The sequence below is a fragment of the Mus caroli genome, chromosome 9 (assembly GCF_900094665.2).
Source record: "Mus caroli chromosome 9, CAROLI_EIJ_v1.1, whole genome shotgun sequence".
In the NCBI taxonomy this organism is placed as follows: domain Eukaryota; kingdom Metazoa; phylum Chordata; class Mammalia; order Rodentia; family Muridae; genus Mus; species Mus caroli.
Genome location: NC_034578.1, coordinates 55232467 through 55249519, shown reverse-complemented (window position 1 = coordinate 55249519; position 17053 = coordinate 55232467). Strand labels below are relative to the sequence as shown.

The 17053-nt window shown below is 50.3% G+C and overlaps 1 protein-coding gene across 1 annotated transcript in view; it reads left to right on the top strand.

Moving 5' to 3' along the window:
* Positions 1-250: 250 nt before the first annotated feature.
* Cd276 (CD276 molecule) overlaps positions 251-17053 on the top strand; it is a 32981-nt gene continuing 16178 nt past the window's right edge. The window contains 2 exon segments of the mRNA XM_021171960.2: positions 251-792; positions 15537-15810. Of these exon segments, the coding sequence (XP_021027619.1) occupies positions 15732-15810 (79 nt within the window). The 5' untranslated portion in view covers positions 251-792; positions 15537-15731.

Here is a 17053-nt window from a genome sequence, read left to right as displayed (position 1 = left end):
GGATGGGGATAGATAAATGGCAAAGAAAGGGGTCAGGGTTGAAGGCATCCAGGCTTACTCTTTTCTACAGAACCTGGGCTAGCCAGCAGCGGGCATGCGACTGGGGTAAAAGGTTGAGAGCAGCGTTAGTCCGGTTGCTGTGGGTGTAAGAAAACGAGGAAAACCATCTCAGTGGAAATTGCCCTGTGGTTGGCTCAGGCGCCCACGACACTGTATTTATAGAGAGCTCCCAGCAACTCAGAATTCTTCGCTGTCGAGTTAACCCTTTCCGAGCCGCGGTGCTGGCCTGGTGTCGAGGGGAGAAGTTCTGGACTGAATGGGGACAGCTGGATTGCAGCGGGGCTTGGAGCCAGCAGTTCCGAGGGTGGGAGTGGTCAGTGGCCGGTCACCTGTCCCCTCTCACCGAAAAAGAAACTTCGGCTCTTGGAAGTGCTAGGATCCGTGTGGGGGATGGGCAGCGAGTAGCCCAACACCTCCTCCTCCTCAGAGTACCGGGTCTTCCCCCGCCGGGGTCCAACAAGGGTCTGGGTCGGGGCGGGTCCAGACCCCCGGCCCTGCCCAGCAGGCGGGCTCAGGCCTCACCCTCGGATCTCGCCGCAGGGCCAATCCAGCCTCTGGGGCGCACCCGGGCGGCCTTTCCGGGCCCTCAGCTTCCTCTGGCCGTCCCGCCCCTCACACTCCCGCCCCCCGGCCCCAGTCTGGCCGGGCCTCGCGGCGGCTGCGGTACCAACAGTGGCGGCGATTGGGCTGCGCCCCGCCGCGTCCCCGAGTCCCGGGAGTCGGCGCGGCGCGGTGAGTGCTTGCGTGGCGCGGGGCGGCGTGGGCTGGGGCCGCCTTTGTGTGCGGCCGCGCCTGGACCGCACGCGCTCAGGCGCCGGGTGCAAGGAGCTGGGAACTCGGCGGCCCTTACCCGCAGGGCACCGGCACCCTGATCCACGATCACCGCTAGGGCTCTAGGGTCTGGAGTTGCTGAGAGCACCCCTGCTTGGCCGCTCCCTCCTCGGGGGGGGGGCTGAGACCCGCTGGGATTTGTGGGATCTGATGACTCCCAAGTCTGGGGCTTATGGGGCCCGAAACGGGGTGGGTGACTGATTATTCAGGCCCTGGGTGTGGAGTAGGGATGCAGGCAGGTAGGTCACTGGGTTGATGGTTCTTGAAGCTTAAGGAAGCTGCTAGCCAAGACTGGGAGGGAGGCATTCTCCGGACTTTGAGGAGGAAAACACCATGAATGCCAGCTCTGAAAGGGGAAACTGCGAGGGGAGGGGAGCACGAGGTTAGGTGGTCGGTCCCCTGTTTTTGGCTCTGAAGGGTGAAGAGGGACCAGGTCTGCAGAAGAGCACGACTAGCTTTAAAGGCTCCTTCGAAAAATTAAAAGACTGAAGAGGAAATGGGATGGGACAGTTGGGGCTGTCTTAGGTAAATGGAGGTGGATGGAGAGGAGGTCTGAAGGAAGGTGGGGAGAAGCTGGAGGACCAGGGTGGCACACAGAGACAAGAAAATTGAATCCGGCTCTCCAGGGCCCTTTCTTACTAGGCCCCAGTCAACCAGTCGCAGATTTCGGAGCTTGAGGCAGTGACCTGGCAGAAAGGGAGTTTTATTTCCAAGCCAAACCTGTCCTAATGAGAAATGCATGGTGGGTGACTCAGACCTGAGAGCTTATCACTGAAGGGAAATATTAAGCAAACATTAGACCAGAAGTTTGTATGTGTGTGACTGGGGTTTTGTGTATGTGTCGGGGAGACACCTACTTAATTGTGAAAAACTATCCCTTCAAATTGATTGTGGGCCATCTGTAAATGAATAGTGATTAAATTAAAACCCAAATCCTTAAAAAAGAAAAGTTTGGGTTTTTTGTTTTTTTTTTTTATTTTTGTTTTTTAAGATAGCACCGCACTATAGATTTGGCTGACCTTGAACTCACATAAATCTACCTGCCTATGTCTCCCAGATGCTGGGACAAAGGCATGTACCACCAGGCCAGCTCAAAGACTTTTTTTTTTTTTTTTTTTTTTGAGTGTGTAGTAGTTACTTTCAGTTTGAGAAGCCAATGAAAGTGTTTGAACAGTTTGAGAGCTATTTATTTAACTGAGCCTCCTTTCTCATTCCCTCTGTCCTCCCAGAAGTCCCTAGGACTCCTACTGTTTAGCAACAACGACATTCTGAGTAGTTTGGGGACCTGTAAATAGGTGAATCTGAAATCTGATTTGAAATTGAAACCTAAACCTGTCTTATGGGCTTGGTTGACTGATGGGCAGGCCAGGTGTGGAGGGCTGGGGAGCTAAGAGTTATGGAGTGGTGGTCTACCCTTCCCCCTTGCTTGGGAATGGGAATATTTTGGAGGTGTGTGTTTTCCTTGGTAGCCGGTGTTCTCAGTCTTCAGCACTAACTCTTGGTTAACTGTGGCCCGTGGACGTCTTCCCCCCTGTTACAAATACATCACCGTTAACTGATGCAGGGTCCTGATATCAGTGCCGTTTTCATCGCGTGGCTGGGAAGATGGCTCAGATAGTAGAGTGCTTGCCTAGCACTCATGAATCCTGAATTGGATCCCCAGCCACCAGCGGTGCACAAACTGGTCATAGTGGCTCATGGTGGTAACCTCAGTGTTTAGGGGTAGAAGCAGGAGGACCAGAAGTCACCCAAGGCTACATAGTTCAAAGCTCGCCCGCGACACACGAGACTTCAGTCAAAAGGAAAAGAAGAAAGAAGTTTGCATATTACATCATCACTTTAGGTTAACACTGTGAATATCCGCTTTGCCCAAAGTGTCATGAGGCAAAGAAACCATAAAGAGGGAGAATGTTTGCTCATGCACAGAGTAGCGCTGGTGATGAGTTTGTTGGTCCCATGACTGGTCTACAGGGGTCTGTACTGTCCTGCAACTGTGGTGGCTTCTTCCTGCTTACAGAGTATTGCTCATGTACTCCAGACTTCGCTACAAGAGGACATCTTGTAAGGGAAGAAGCGTAGTTTCTGAGGCGAGTTGGGATTTTTTTTTTTAACCCAGTTCTCTTCCCCATTTCTGTCCCCTTAGGCTCTGTCCAGGCACCTGATGGGAACAGGGTGGTTGAATGTCCAAGATGCTCAGATGCTTAGCAGCTGGGTGCCTGGCATCTGGGCTGGAGGCTTTCATGTTTATCTTCAGAACAGTTATAGAAGTGGTGGCCTTTCAGAACAGTTCTCTGGGGAGGCAGCATCCTTATTCTGGAGAGGCCACTCCTGAAGCTTTCTGCAGGAGTTACCCTCCCCTCAGTGCTGACCTCTAGAATTCACTCTTTTTGGTGGGATTTAGGTTGGACACCAAGATGAAAAACCCTGTTAGGGATGCGATAAGATCCTGGAGCTGCGAGCTAGTGTTCTGCATCCTCAGAGAGACTCCTAGAAAGTGTTGAGCGAATGAATGTCTAACCTCTGGTTGGATGCTTCTGGGTTGGGCTTTGTGCAGCAAACAACCCGAATCCTCTGCAATTATGACCACACGGGGGCTGCTGAGTTGTGGATCTGAGTCATAGGGGCTGGGAAAAAAGGAAGAGGAACAAGGAGGATGACGTCACTGCCCAGAAGTCTATTCTCTGGGCGAGTGGGGACTTCTCGCTGTCCTTTTCCCCACACTCTGGGGCAGGAGTGGCAGGGAAATCTACCAGCAAAAGGTGAGGGTGGTGGGGGAGATTGGTTAGGGAGGGGGGCACAGTGCGAACCACACATTGGGAGAAAGCCACATATTCTGTTATTATAGCCTTTGCTACCGCCATAGGTCAGCCAGCTATTCCTGCAGTGTTCAGGGTAGGACTTGGGGGGCGGGGCTGTGCCAGATGACCATCTTCTCGTGTGATTGTCTTAACATCACTGAAGAGGAGGAGAAACCCAAGCCCAGCAAGGTCAGGCCACGTGCCCAGAGACTCGGAATGGGCAGATGCTGAGGGCAATCTACTGTCTGCCTTTAGAACTGGCTTTTTCTGCCACTCCAGAGGCAGCCTCAGGTTTGACCTCTCGGTCTGAACCCTGGAAAATGTGCCAAGAGTGCCCTTGGGCAGAGAGAACTCATCTGGTGAGCCAGGGAGAGGACAGACCTGACCATAGAGACTTGCGGTCCCTGATAGAACATTCTTGTGCTGCCAGAGGCTTAGTCTTTGTCCCACGGTGCTCTTCACTACTAGGGAGGAGAGCCTTCTGTCCCCTCCAGTTCTGACTAGTTCTCAAGTTGGTCTTCTCAGTTTCTCTATGGTTCTGGGAAAGATGCCACCACACCTTCATAACTCTGGGCATTCATTCACCTTCCCAGGGGAAACACTGGAATATCTTCCTGACCTGGGAGTGACAACAGTGGGCAATGGGGACTGGAACTCTTGATGTATAGAGCTAGTGACCCAGTTTCTGGGACAAGCAGAGGGTAAGGCGCATAGAAGGAGCTTGGCTGTGTGTTTGCTACTTTGGAGTCCAGGGTTGGTAGAGTCTAGGTGGAAAGGAGAGCACTCGGAAGGCCTGACAGTTGCAGGGACCTCATGTATAGCTACATACGTACAGAGGACGTCTTGGCTAGGAAGAGATGGAGAAGTTGGAACTGAAGGACTCAGAAGGCCTAGGTCGTGCCTGTGGCTGTCATTGCAGCAATGACAATAATTACCTCTTGGAAGTTGGATTTACCATGCAAAGCTGTGGGTCCTCCACTTTCTTTGGATGTAGCTGGAAGTATGAAGCGGAATCCGAAATGGGCCGGATCCTGGTCCAGCTGGGAGGGAGTAGGGGTAGGGGTGGGGAGGGAAGGTCTTCTCTGAGGATCTGCAATGAAACAGCTCTCTGAGAGGAACTTAGCTTGTGCCTATTTCTTTTTTCAGGGTGGGTTTTATGCACACACTTTATTTGGGGTCAACCAAGGGTTATATAGTTTGGGGTAAGGGGGTAAGAATATCCAGGGTGGGCAAAGGTCATTGGCTAAAGACTTCAGGCCACTGAGATGCCTCCTTAGGATGGGGAGGTATCCAGGAATTTCCTCAGGTGTGGGGTCCAGGATACCCCAAAGAAGAGGAATCCCTGCTGACAAAGGGAGTCCACCATGTTGCCCGGAGTTCAGGGCTGTACAGTAATGTCAGATTTCCACTTTAGCAGAAGGGCTTCCTGACATAAACCTATGATTCCAGTATGTGAGAAGTGAAGGTAGGAATGTCAGGGGTTCAAGGCCAGTCTCAGGTATATAAGGAATTTGAAGCCAATCCTGGCCATAGGAGACCCTGACTCAAAACAACAACAAACAAACAAACAAATAAACAAAACAATAAGACAGGCTGAGGAGATGGCTCTGTGGAACGTGAAGCCTGAGAACCTGAGTTTGCACTCCCACCACCCACTAAGCTGGATGGGTTTGCAGTTCCAGAGTTGCTGTGGTGAGGTAGGGGTGGACACAAAATAATTCCCAGAAGCTAACGTAGCCTCAAACAAGGTGGAAGGCGAAGACTGACTTTTAAGGGTGTCCTTTGATCTTCACATACATTCCATTGACACCAGTGTTTCTGCATCACACGTGAACACACACTACACACACACACACACACACACACACACACACACCAATGCAGTTTACCGCTGATTTGGTGATTGAATTGATCTTTGTTGTCTTTATTCTCATAGCAACTTTGTAGGTTAGGAATTGTCGCTCCCATTTTATAGAGGAGTCTCAGGTAGGTAGCCGTAGTCACTGATATTTGATTATGACTCTGGCAGAGCTTCTGTGTAAGGATTTTGAGCCAATGCTGAGCCCTGGGCGATTAAAACAGCCTGGCAATTCTGGCTCATAGGTGAGGACTCCAGGCCTGGGTGTGGCTATGAGCTACTTCTAACACTCATCAGCCACTCTTGCTGGGGATGGTTGACTGTGGGCCCTAGAGCAGCAATGGTCTCCCCTGGGCTCACATTCTCATATGAACCTGGCATGAGCCCCATGCCAGGGTATTTCCAAAGGCCTCTCAGCTCTGAGGACTGGCAGAGCCTGTTACACTGCTGAGACCTGTCCCTGGTAGAGGCAGTGGGGCATGTGACAGGGGTGAGTTGGGTTTCTGCTAGGCAGAGCCTCTTCAGGGCAGAGAGGCATTGAATAGAATGCATCTGAGCAAGTGGACCCTTCCGTGAGACTGGCATGACTTCTGGCTGGGCTGGCATTCCCAGGCATGTTTGATGAACCCTTGGCAGAATTCAACAGATGCTGAGTGAATTCAGGTGTACGTTTCATGGTCTGCTGGGATCTGCCCTCTGATTTGGGCTCCTATGCTCCTGTTCTTTCATTTCTTTCCATTCTGGCTTGCCGTCTTCTGAGTCTCTGATGATGTATGTGTGCACGTGTGTGCCCCCTGGTGTCTGTCTGCCCAGGTCAGCTTCTCACCTCTTCAGGTGACTCTGAGTTCAAGATGGCATCATGTTGCTTTAAGTGTCCTCGAAGATGCTCATTGATTTGAGGGCCTCTTCCTAAGCAGAAAGGAGTGAAAAAGGGAGGGACAGCTCTGTAACGTATGCCCACATGCCCCACCGTGCACAGGTCTTGTGCCACTGAGGCCTGTAGTTTGCCCTCTTAGGGCTTGGAGTCTTGACCTTCTGTGTGGGAGGTCAGTCACCCTGTCCTGCATTCTGTTTCCCTCCTCTGAGTGCTTCCTGCAGGCACAGGGGAAAACAGCCTGAGGATGCTGGGAAGACCCCCTGGGTCACAATGCAGGCACTGCAGATGGTTCTCACGACTTGCCGCAGCTCTGACTCACACAGTCATTTTGAGAGGAAGTTGGGTTGCTTTGTTGGGTGAAATCACAGGGCTGGGGTTTGGTATCTAGTGGGTAACCTTGGACACAAAAGGCCTGAACTGACTCAAATTGTTGGGAAAAGAAAACCATCTCAGACACATCTCCCCAGGGAACACATTCTAGAGACCCTTCCCTTTCCCAGGTCCATCATCCACTTACAGGGTATCTAGTGTTTGTTAGGTCAGTTCAGATCACCTTTTCAGCTAAGCCCTGAGAGGACCGGGATTATTATTCCCATGTTATGAATGAGCAAACTGAGGACCAGCGCATATCCTAAATCCACATGCCTTTGGGAATGGCAGAGTGTGGATTTGAACCTCCAGCTCCAAAGCCACCTTCTTAGACATTACGACCCACTTCAAGCAGACCTTCAGTGCTGTAGCCAGCCCAGTATGTAATTGTGATCTCAGTCAGTGGCTGGGACCTTTCTTAGGGGATAAGAATGAAAGGCTAGCAAGTAAACGGGGGAGCCAGGATGTAAAGCTCTATACATCTTTGATATGGCTGCTTTCTCCTTTTCTATTCATTTATTGCAAAAGGATTGCACATCCATTGTAAAACAAACGAAAACAAACAAACAACCCCCTCCCCCAAAACCCAGATTGTATCAGGTAGAAGACAAATGTGGACTTGTCCTTTATTTCCACATTCCAGGGATGGGTTCACAATCAGGCTTCTAGATCCTTTGTTCATGGAAACCATCTGTCTGTTCATCCATATGTCCATCCACTCATCCACCACTGAGCAGGGAGCACTAAGGTCCCCTGGAAGCACTCGTAGTTGCTAGTCAGGGAGGCTCTGAGGTGTCAGGTAAGGCACACTGAACAGCAAGTGGCAGACTTTGTTCTTTCTGACTTTACTGTTCAGGATAAAGAGTTATTGCCAAGTCATCTCAGCATGAGCGACTATAATGGTAAAACCATCCCTTCTGAGATAGGAAAGAGGATCTTGTGCTGTAGAAGCTGGAAGCAGCTCACTGCATTGAGGGGCAAGTGCAAGGAAGGAGAGGAGGGGAAGTGGGCAGAGTCAGGTCAGATCGGGCTCCCTGGGAGCTGAGCTGTTATTCAAATGGATGAGCAGGTCTGTGTTCCCCTCTGGAAGGGTGTGATTGGATGCAGCGTATGCTTTATGAGTGTGTGTCTGTGTGTGTGAGTGTGTATCTATGTATGTGAGTGTGTTCATACAGGGGCAAGCTTGTCTATGGCTCTGTGTGTGTGTGTGTGTGTAAATAGAAGCCAGAAGTCAAACACCCTGCTTTTCTGTAGGACAGTGGTTCTCAACCCTCCCAATGCTGCGAGCCTTTAATACAGTTTCTCATGTTGTGGTGATCCTCGACCATAGAATGATTTTCATTGCTACTTCGTTACTGCAATGTGCCATTGTTAGGAGTCATAATGTAGATATCTGATGTGTGACCCCCATGAGGTCGTGGCCCAGGGGTTGAGAACCGCTGGTGTGGGTGCTGGGGCTCTAAGCTCAGATCCTCATGTTTGATATGCTTTGATAAAGTGGCAGTCACTTTATCCACCACCGAGCCATCTCCCCAGCCCCTGCATCAGTTCCTTTAGATTGCTGATAACTGACAACTTGATTGCTAACAGCCCAGACCATATCCTTCCTAGGAGCCTTAGTTAGGAAGTCTTTACTGAGGGTTTCTGCAGAAAAGCTGAGCAAAGACTCTTGATTGGTTACAGCTTGGCTCACATCCCATCCCTGAACTGGGAGTTGGACAAGGGTTTATCCCTGAGTCAGATCTGGTCACGAGCCCAAGCTTGAGGTTGAGCCACAACCTCCCTGCATATTGGGTAGATTCCCTGCAAGGGGGCTGATCCCTGGAATCAGCAGAAGCCACTGGAAATAAAAGAGGAATTCATTAAGGATTGTGGAGAAAATAAGCATTCATGTGGAGCCTAGCCCCTCAGGGGTGTGAAAGCGTGTGTGTGTGTGTGTGTGTGTGTGTGTGTGTGTGTGTGTGTGTGTCTGCGCGCACACGCACACACTCCTGGAGTGTTACTCCATTGCCAAGGAGGAAAAGCACAGATGGCCAGGGGGAACTAAGCAAGCCAGGTGAAGAAGCGGTGATCTGTTTTAATTTCATCTGGCCCTTTGGGATTGGCTGTCCTTATGCTGAGCGAACTTACGAGTCATTGTCTCCAAGAAGCTGTCAGGAATATTTCAAGACAGTCTGGGGTAGAACGAGGAGAGGGGGTGGAGGTGTGGGCCACAGCGTCCCAGCTCCCCGCTGCACAGAAGCAACCTGGAATCCTTAAGTGACCTCTGCCTCATCTTCCCACAGCATCTCTCTCCCAGGGCGCCGTCTTCCCAGAATATGCGGTGATGGTGACGTTCCTTCACTCCATCACTTTCTCTGCCACCTCCTCTCCCAGACGGAGGAATGTCCCCTTCTCTGAACAGTCCTCCCTAAGCCTCCCTGAAAGTTTTCAAGGAATTGCTAATCCTCCTTACCCATGTCATCACCAGTTTGCGCCGGCACCAAAGGACTGGTCATATTATACTTCCATTATACCTTGGTTCTCCAAACCTATATTTATTATGAAAATCTTAGGGGCTGAGGAGATGGTGCTTGTCTTAAGTGCTCGCCTTAAAAACACGAGGACTTGAGTTTGAATCCCTAGAACCCAAGTTAAAGCCAGGTACCGGGGCTCCCCTATCTCCCCAGCACTGCGGGAGGTAAGATAGGTAGATCCAAGGGCTTGTGGGCCAGCCAGCCTAATCAACTATGGAAGCTGAGGGGCCAGTGAACTGTCAGAACACATGGAACAACCTGGGAGCTCCAGTCCTCCCCAGCTTCATCAGAAGCAGGTAGCTAGATATGAGAAGGTAGCACTGAGTTCAAGGGCTTAGGGCCACACACTTGATAATCTGTCTTTTTTTTTTTTTTTAGTGAATTACGTGACACAGTTGCCTGGTGGCGACCTTGTCAAGGGATTGCAAATATTTGCAGGGCCAGGAGAAAGGATACATGCTTGCTGTGCGGTTGTAGGGACTTCATGAGGACCAACATAGGCTGTCCTGAGAGACAGATTTGGGCTCTGTGTAAGGAAGCATTTTCTGCCAGTGATCTGCTTCAACACAAGCAGACTGACTGCCTGGGGGTAGCCAGTGTCCATCCTCAGAGAGGCCTGGCCAGGGAAAGGCCTCCTGTTCCGACACCTAGCCATCCACTTTTGAGGTTACTCCAGGATTTGCCCTGGGGCCTCTTCTCATTCTGCTGGTCCCCAGTCTCTGGTCTCTGCGGGGATCCCAGCTCTGGTTTCTGTGGTCACCTTGTGTGAATGACTTCCCCCGTCTCTCACTTTGCTGGGGAAGGAACCTAGCTTATTTTCAGTGTGATTTTTTTTTTCTTCCCCTGGAGTATGCCTCACTCCCTCGTCTCCACATCCTATTCTGTGGGCCCACGCTCACCCATTTGTTCTAAGCATCAGTCTTTGCTCTTTTCATACACGCCCTGGGTCACTTCCATCCATGAAATAATCTCTTAGCTGGGCTCTGTGATCCGTTGGTGATTGTCGAGACTGTCTGTAGCTCACATTTTGAGACACCTATTTTAGACGGCTCCTTTTGTGGCTCTGAGCAGTAGCAATTTTCCTAGGGTGGAGAGAGAAGGAAGAGATAAACAGAGAGGGATGGCTCCCTAAATTAGTTCATTCAGATGCCGTAAGAAAGACCAAAATAACAGTGACTTATGCTGGGGCAGATGCTTACTTCTCACCCATGTGACCATCTGGCTATATCCAGGGTGGAAACCGCAGCCCCAGGGACCCTCTGTCTTGCTGGCTTGTAATGCTTGGGTGTAGCCGTGGCAGTTTGGTCCTACAAGGCTTGCCTCATCTCTGGTCCATGCATTGGAAGGGGGAGGATGAAAAGAAAGAAAGAGTGTGCCTTCCATCTTTAAGGACCTGACCCAGAAACTGTACATGTTAGTTCTTCTGAAGTCGTAGTAGCCAGGAAATGATCCTGTGGCCACACCCAGATGAAAGGGAGTCTGGGATCTGTAGTCTTTAGCTGAGCAGCCCTGTGCCTGACTACTAATGCCTCAGAAGAGAACAGATTTAAGGAAATAATTGGTGTCTTCTGTGGTGACATGGCTGTATGTATTTCAGTGTCACTAAAGTGATAGTGCTAAGGATTAATATATTAGAGATCCATTAAGCTTAGCGAAGGTTTTCTCTTAGAAACATTGCGCTCAGAGAGAGGATGTTGGATGGCTCAGCAAGGCGAGGTGCCTATTTCCAAGCCTGACAACCGGAGTTCAATCCCCAAGACCCATGTGGTTAAAGAGAGAACTGTCATGTACAAGTTGACCTCTCACCTTTGTGCATGTGCTCCGTGCACGTCAATGCTTAGACATTAAATATTAAAGACTTCGGTAAATGGATGTGAATAATTACAAATTAAACAAGAGCCATTTATTTTAGGTGTATGAATGTTTTCCCTCCACGTATATATTGTACCATGGGAGTGCCTGATACCAGAGGTCAGAAGAGGGGGTCAGATCTCTTGGAACTGGAGTTGCGGATGGTTGTGGCCCACCATGTGGTGCTGGGAACTGAACCTAGGTGCTTTGCAGGAGCAGCAAATGCGTTTAGCCACTGGGCCATCATCTCTCCAGCCCCACCCACACCCCCATCCCCCACTGCCCACTCTCCCCCCCCCTTTTTAAAAAAAGTTGGTGTGATCATTTTTTTAAAGATTTATTTATTTTATGTATATGAGTACACACTTTAGTTGTACAGATGGCTGTGAGCCTTCATGTGATTGTTAGGAATTGAACTTAGGACCTCTGCTTGCTCTGGCCAACCCCACTTGCTCCGGCCAAAGATTTATTTATTAGTATAAGTTCACTGTAGCTGTCTTCAAACGCACCAGAAGAGGGTATCAGATCTCATTATGGGTGGTTGTGAGCCACCATGTGGTTGCTGGGATTTGAACTCAGTCAGTACCTTTGGAAGAGCAGTCGGTGCTCTTACCCACTGAACCATCTCACCAGCTCGTGATCATTTTTTTTAATTGTGATAAAACACCACGACCAAAGGGAACTTATAAAAGGAAGAGTTTTAAGTTTAAGAGCTTACAGTTGCAGGGCTTTAAAGTCCATGATGGCAGAGCGAAGGCATGGTGGCAGGAAGAATTGAGAGCTCACAGCTTAAGCTGCAAGCAGGAGGCAGCGAGCACACTGGGAACAGCACCAATCTTTGGAAACTTCAAGCCTGCCCTTACTGACGCCCCTCTTCCAACAGGGCCACACCTCCTAATCCTTCCTGAACAACTGGAGGCCAGGTATGCGACTGTATGAATCCATGAGGGTCATCCTTATGTAAACCCCCACTGTGGGAGACCTTATTAAGACTGTACAGTGAAGCCGGGCGTGGTGGCGCACGCCTTTAATCCCAGCACTTGGGAGGCAGAGGCAGGCGGATTTCTGAGTTCGAGGCCAGCCTGGTCTACAAAGTGAGTTCCAGGACAGCCAGGGCTACACAGAGAAACCCTGTCTCGAAAAAACCAAAAAAAAAAAAAAAAAAAAGACTGTACAGTGAAGTGACAGAGTCCCAAACCTTGGGCTCATTTTCTGTCATTTTGTGTGTGTGTGTGTGTGTGCGCACGCGCCTGGGTGGGCACTAGCTGTGGAAGCCAGAGGACAACCTTGGCTGCTGATCCTCAATTGTCATCCACCTTGTTTTTTTATTTAGTTGCTTCTGTTTTGAGACTGGCTCTCTCACTAGCCCACAGCTCACTAAGCAGGCTGGGTTGGTTTGCCAATAAACCTAACGATCTGTCTTTCTTCACCTCCCCAGTCCTGGGACTGCACGCGAGGACCACCATGCCTGGTGGTCCCTGAGTTCTGATGATCACACTCAGTTCCTTCTGCTTGTGAGGCCTTGCTCTTTCATACGCTGCCATATCAAGGAGATGTGCTTGAGAGGCAGCAGATGAGGCTAAGATGAATCTCACATTGCCCAGCCTTACGTGGAGAGCTGCTCCAGGTCCTCAGGACACACTCGGAGGCTATGATGGCTCTCAGATGCCACATAGTAGCCCTCATGGAATCTTAAAGTGTGCCTTAGTGAAAGACATGTCTGCCTTCTGTATTGGGTCTGCTATTTGAGAACACACAGACACATTAGTCACCTTTGTGCCCACGGCCTCTGCTACAGGTATTCCATGCATTATTAAAGGAATTGTCCAATGCACAGGCGAATCTATCTATCTATCTATCTATCTATCTATCTATCTATCTATCTATCTATCTATCTATCTATCTAAGGGTTCCTTCAGTTGTACACGACAGAAACTTAGCTGGTCCTGGATTAAGGGGGAAAAGATTGGCCCATCTAGGTTTGCGTTGGGTGATGTCTTAAGAGTGTCCTTGGGTCCTAAATCTGGGATTGGTTGAATATGCATGCAGTAGCTTCAAAGTGAGAATGGCTGTCTCTTACCTACAGTGTCTCCAAAAGAGACTGTAGTCTTTCTTGGGGGTGGGGATTGGGGCTCCCTGGAGTGTCTAGGCTGGATTACAATGATGGGCTTCCTGAGTCCAAAATGAAGGAAAAGAATCAAAGGGAACAAGGCTAGTGTCCACTCTGGACGCCTCTCATGGGCCTTCTGGAGTGAGGAACAGCTATGCTCTGGGAAACTCAACTCGCCTGGCCAGGGGAGGGACTCTTTGATCCCACACATTCAACAGACATTCACAAGTGATTCTAGGGGTAAAGCCAGTAGCAGGAAATAGCTTGCAGCATGAGAAGGCATCTTAGGAAAAGCCTTCAGTGTCAAGTAGAGATATGTAGGTCTTTTCTTGTAACTCTTGGGGAGCCATGGGAGATTCCTAAGCACGGGAGGACATGAGCTGATTCCTGTCTTAGGTCTCAAGAGAAGGCACCTGAGAGAATTGAGTTTGGTAGGGGTGATATGTGGGACTTACAGGAATAGTGAAGGGGTCCCAGGTGGCCCTAGATGGCAGGCCTAGGCAGCCAAGTGAGGGGGTCCAAGAATCGCTGACAGACTCGGGATTTGTTTTAGTTTTGAGACATTGTCTCTTGTGACCCAGGATGGCCTTGTCCTCACTCACTACGTAGCTAAGGATGGCCCTGAACTCCTGATCTTCCTGCCTCTGTCTGGGAGTGCTCAGCTTACCGGCATGTACCACCACACCTGGTTTAAGAGGGGCTCAGAGGTTGAACCAGGAGCTGTGTACTTGCTGGGACAGCACTCTGCCAGCTGGGCCACATCCCAGCTCCCTGGTTTTGCTTCTGTCTAGAAGTAAACAAGGACAGAAGCCTTAGAAGCTGGCAGCTCTGTAGGCTTGAGCTTCCCGTGGCACGTAGCCAGCAGTACAGGCAGCTGCCTGCTAGGTTTTCCTGCAGGCTGACGGTGCCCTTGTCAGGCAGGAAGTGGTGTCCCCAAGGGTGCCACTATGAATTGGGGCTGCTGACTCAGCACCTAGACAGCCAGGCTTTGAGGCCACCAGACTTTGAACCGGAAGCATCTGGAAAGGAAGTGGCTGCCCAGGGCTTCCCCGCAGTGAAGCGTGGACAGCCAGGGAAGTGGGTGGCTGGCCAGGATGCAGGGTTTGGCTGAGGGACTCCCTCTGTGCAGCTGCCTGACATAGGGGGGGGTGCAGAGAAAGTGTGTGATAGGGATGGAAGGGCTGTCCCTGTGTACCTGAGGCTAGACCACATGCTTGGCTGTAGGCAGCATTTGCTCCATCAGAGGTAGAAAGGAGTTCCGCAGGATTGGGCTCTTTCAGCTTTTGTGTTTGGGTTTGTTTTTTTTTTTTTTTTAAAGATTTATTTATTTATTATATATAAGTACACTGTAGCTGTCTTCAGACACTCCAGAAGAGGGCGCCAGATCTCGTTACAGATGGTTGTGAGCTACCATGTGGTTGCTGGGTTTGAACTCTGGACCTTTGGAAGAGCAGTCGGGTGCTCTTACCCACTGAGCCATCTCACCAGCCCTGTTTGGGTTTGTTTATGTATGTATTTGTTTGGTTCTCCGGCTAGATGTGAGCAAGGCCTCCGGTCTATCTCTGGAGGTGGTCATGAGGATACAGAATGTTCATATTCTTGCTAATTACTGTTAGGTGGGATGGATGGACATGGGTCACATGGCTTGAGCAGGCAACAGCAAGAGACACAAGAAGTGCCTGCAGCCTGCCTGAGTCAGGCACCAGCAAGCTAAACTCAGGGGAGTCTGGGACCACCCCGGGCTAGGCTTGCTCTGTTGTAAGCGATGCAACTCTTGCTGAGGCCTGACAGACACTGACCCCAGCCCTGCCCCGGCCTCTTTCTTCTCTGCTGGGCCTTGGTTGTTTGGTGCATGTGTATTGAGCCAGCAGATGTCTCTCCCAGACTCCACATCCTTACATTGCTGCTACTCCTAGGGCTCTGTCCTGGGGTTTCTGCACACATGCTCCTAACCTAACATGCCTTGGACAAAAGGCTCCACATTTCCTGCCCCAATAACCAGGTCTCAGAGCCAAGTGTCCTGACGGTTGCCTTCCCGTGTCCTACGCTCTCAGATGCTGTCACTATGATCTCTTCCTGCCTTATCACTCGGCTGGCCCCTTTCATCTACCTTGCACATGCTATCGAAGTAGCCCTGACAATGCGGTTTCTTTATTCCAGAACCCTCAGTGGCTCCTGGCTACCTTTAGTAGTTGAGTAGACTTTTCAGGTTGAACCCTAAGTCTGTCTAAAGTCTACCCCTTTACTGTCCCATCTCTCCCATCAGCCAAAGTGACCTGGCACAGCCTGGACCCCAAGCTCATCGGCTTTGTCTGGCTGGCCGCCTGGCCTCTTCCCACTTGGATTTGGATGATCCTGAGGCCTTTGGAGGAACTTCGAGGCAAAGGCCCCTCTTCCTCTTCCACCGGCAGGAGCAGCCATTCGCCACGGAGAGCCCAGCTGTCAGCTGTCTCACAGGAAGATGCTTCGAGGATGGGGTGGCCCCAGTGTGGGTGTGTGTGTGCGCACAGCGCTGGGGGTGCTGTGCCTCTGCTTCACAGGTGAGGGAGGGGTCGTGGTCATGATGGTATGTGGGGATGCCCACTCCTCCCTGGGCTCCAGCCAGGCTGTCTCTGTCTTGAAGAAGCATACTGATTCCCATCTCTGGGCTCCACAGGCCACCAACCTCCTTTACCTTAGCCTCTGCTTCTTCATCTGTAAAATGGGACTTAAGTACAGTATGCTATGATAATGCAAGTTCCTGAACACACTGTGTGAACTCTGCTCAGGACCTCTGCCCAGAATTTTCTGTCCTCAGACACAGGCTTGACTCCACTCTTTATTTTGTTGCAAACCTTTGCTCAGATGACAGGTCCTCAGCATGCTTTCTTGACTACTTTGTATAAAACAACATAGCACTCTTCCTCCCTCCCTAAATCACCCCTGCCCCGAGCGCTTTATTACATTCTTCCTATAATTTACCTCCACTTGACATATGGTTCCTTTGCTAATTGCCTGTTGTCACCTCGCTCATAAGGCAAGGTCTAACCTCAGGGACTGAATGGATGATTGCTATGTTCACAGTGCTCTGTCCCCATGATGAATTAATTCCCACCTAGTGCTTGGCTAAGTAAATGCCCTGTTTAGGTAGTCAGCCACCCTATGGAGAAAACAAAGCCAAGTGTCTGGCGCCACCTAGTGGGTCACCAGAGACAACACCATCTCTACCTGTGGGTGTTCAGACTTCTTTTTGTGTGTGTGTTTGCTTGGTTGAGGCAGGGTCTCACTATGTGTCCCTGGCTGTCTTTGAACTCATTATCTAGACAGGCAGGCCTCAAACTCACACAGAGATCTACCTGTCTCTGCCTCCCAAGTGTTGGGATTAAAGGTGTGTGTCACCACGCCTGGCCTGGTTCTAATTTAGAAAGAATTTTGGGTGACTAAGCTCCATGTCCTAGATGTCCCCTACAAGGGGACACATAGGTCTAGTTGGCAAAGATGAAAACTGGCCTGAAACAAATACAAATTTTCTAAGCCTTATATGGGTGCTGTATTCAGCTGGCTTCATTTGAAGATTGTTTGTGCTGGAAAGTTTATAGGATAGAAGGCACGGGGGCCAATAGCGGAGCCTGTTTCTCTCTCTCTCTGTCTCTGTCTCTCTCTCTCTCCCTCCCTCCCTTCCTTCCTTCCTTTCTTTTTTTGTTTTTTTGTTTTTTTGAGACAGGGTTTCTCTGTATAACCCTGGCTGTCCTGGAACTCACTCTGTAGACCAGGCTGGCCTCGAACTCAGAAATCCACCTGCCT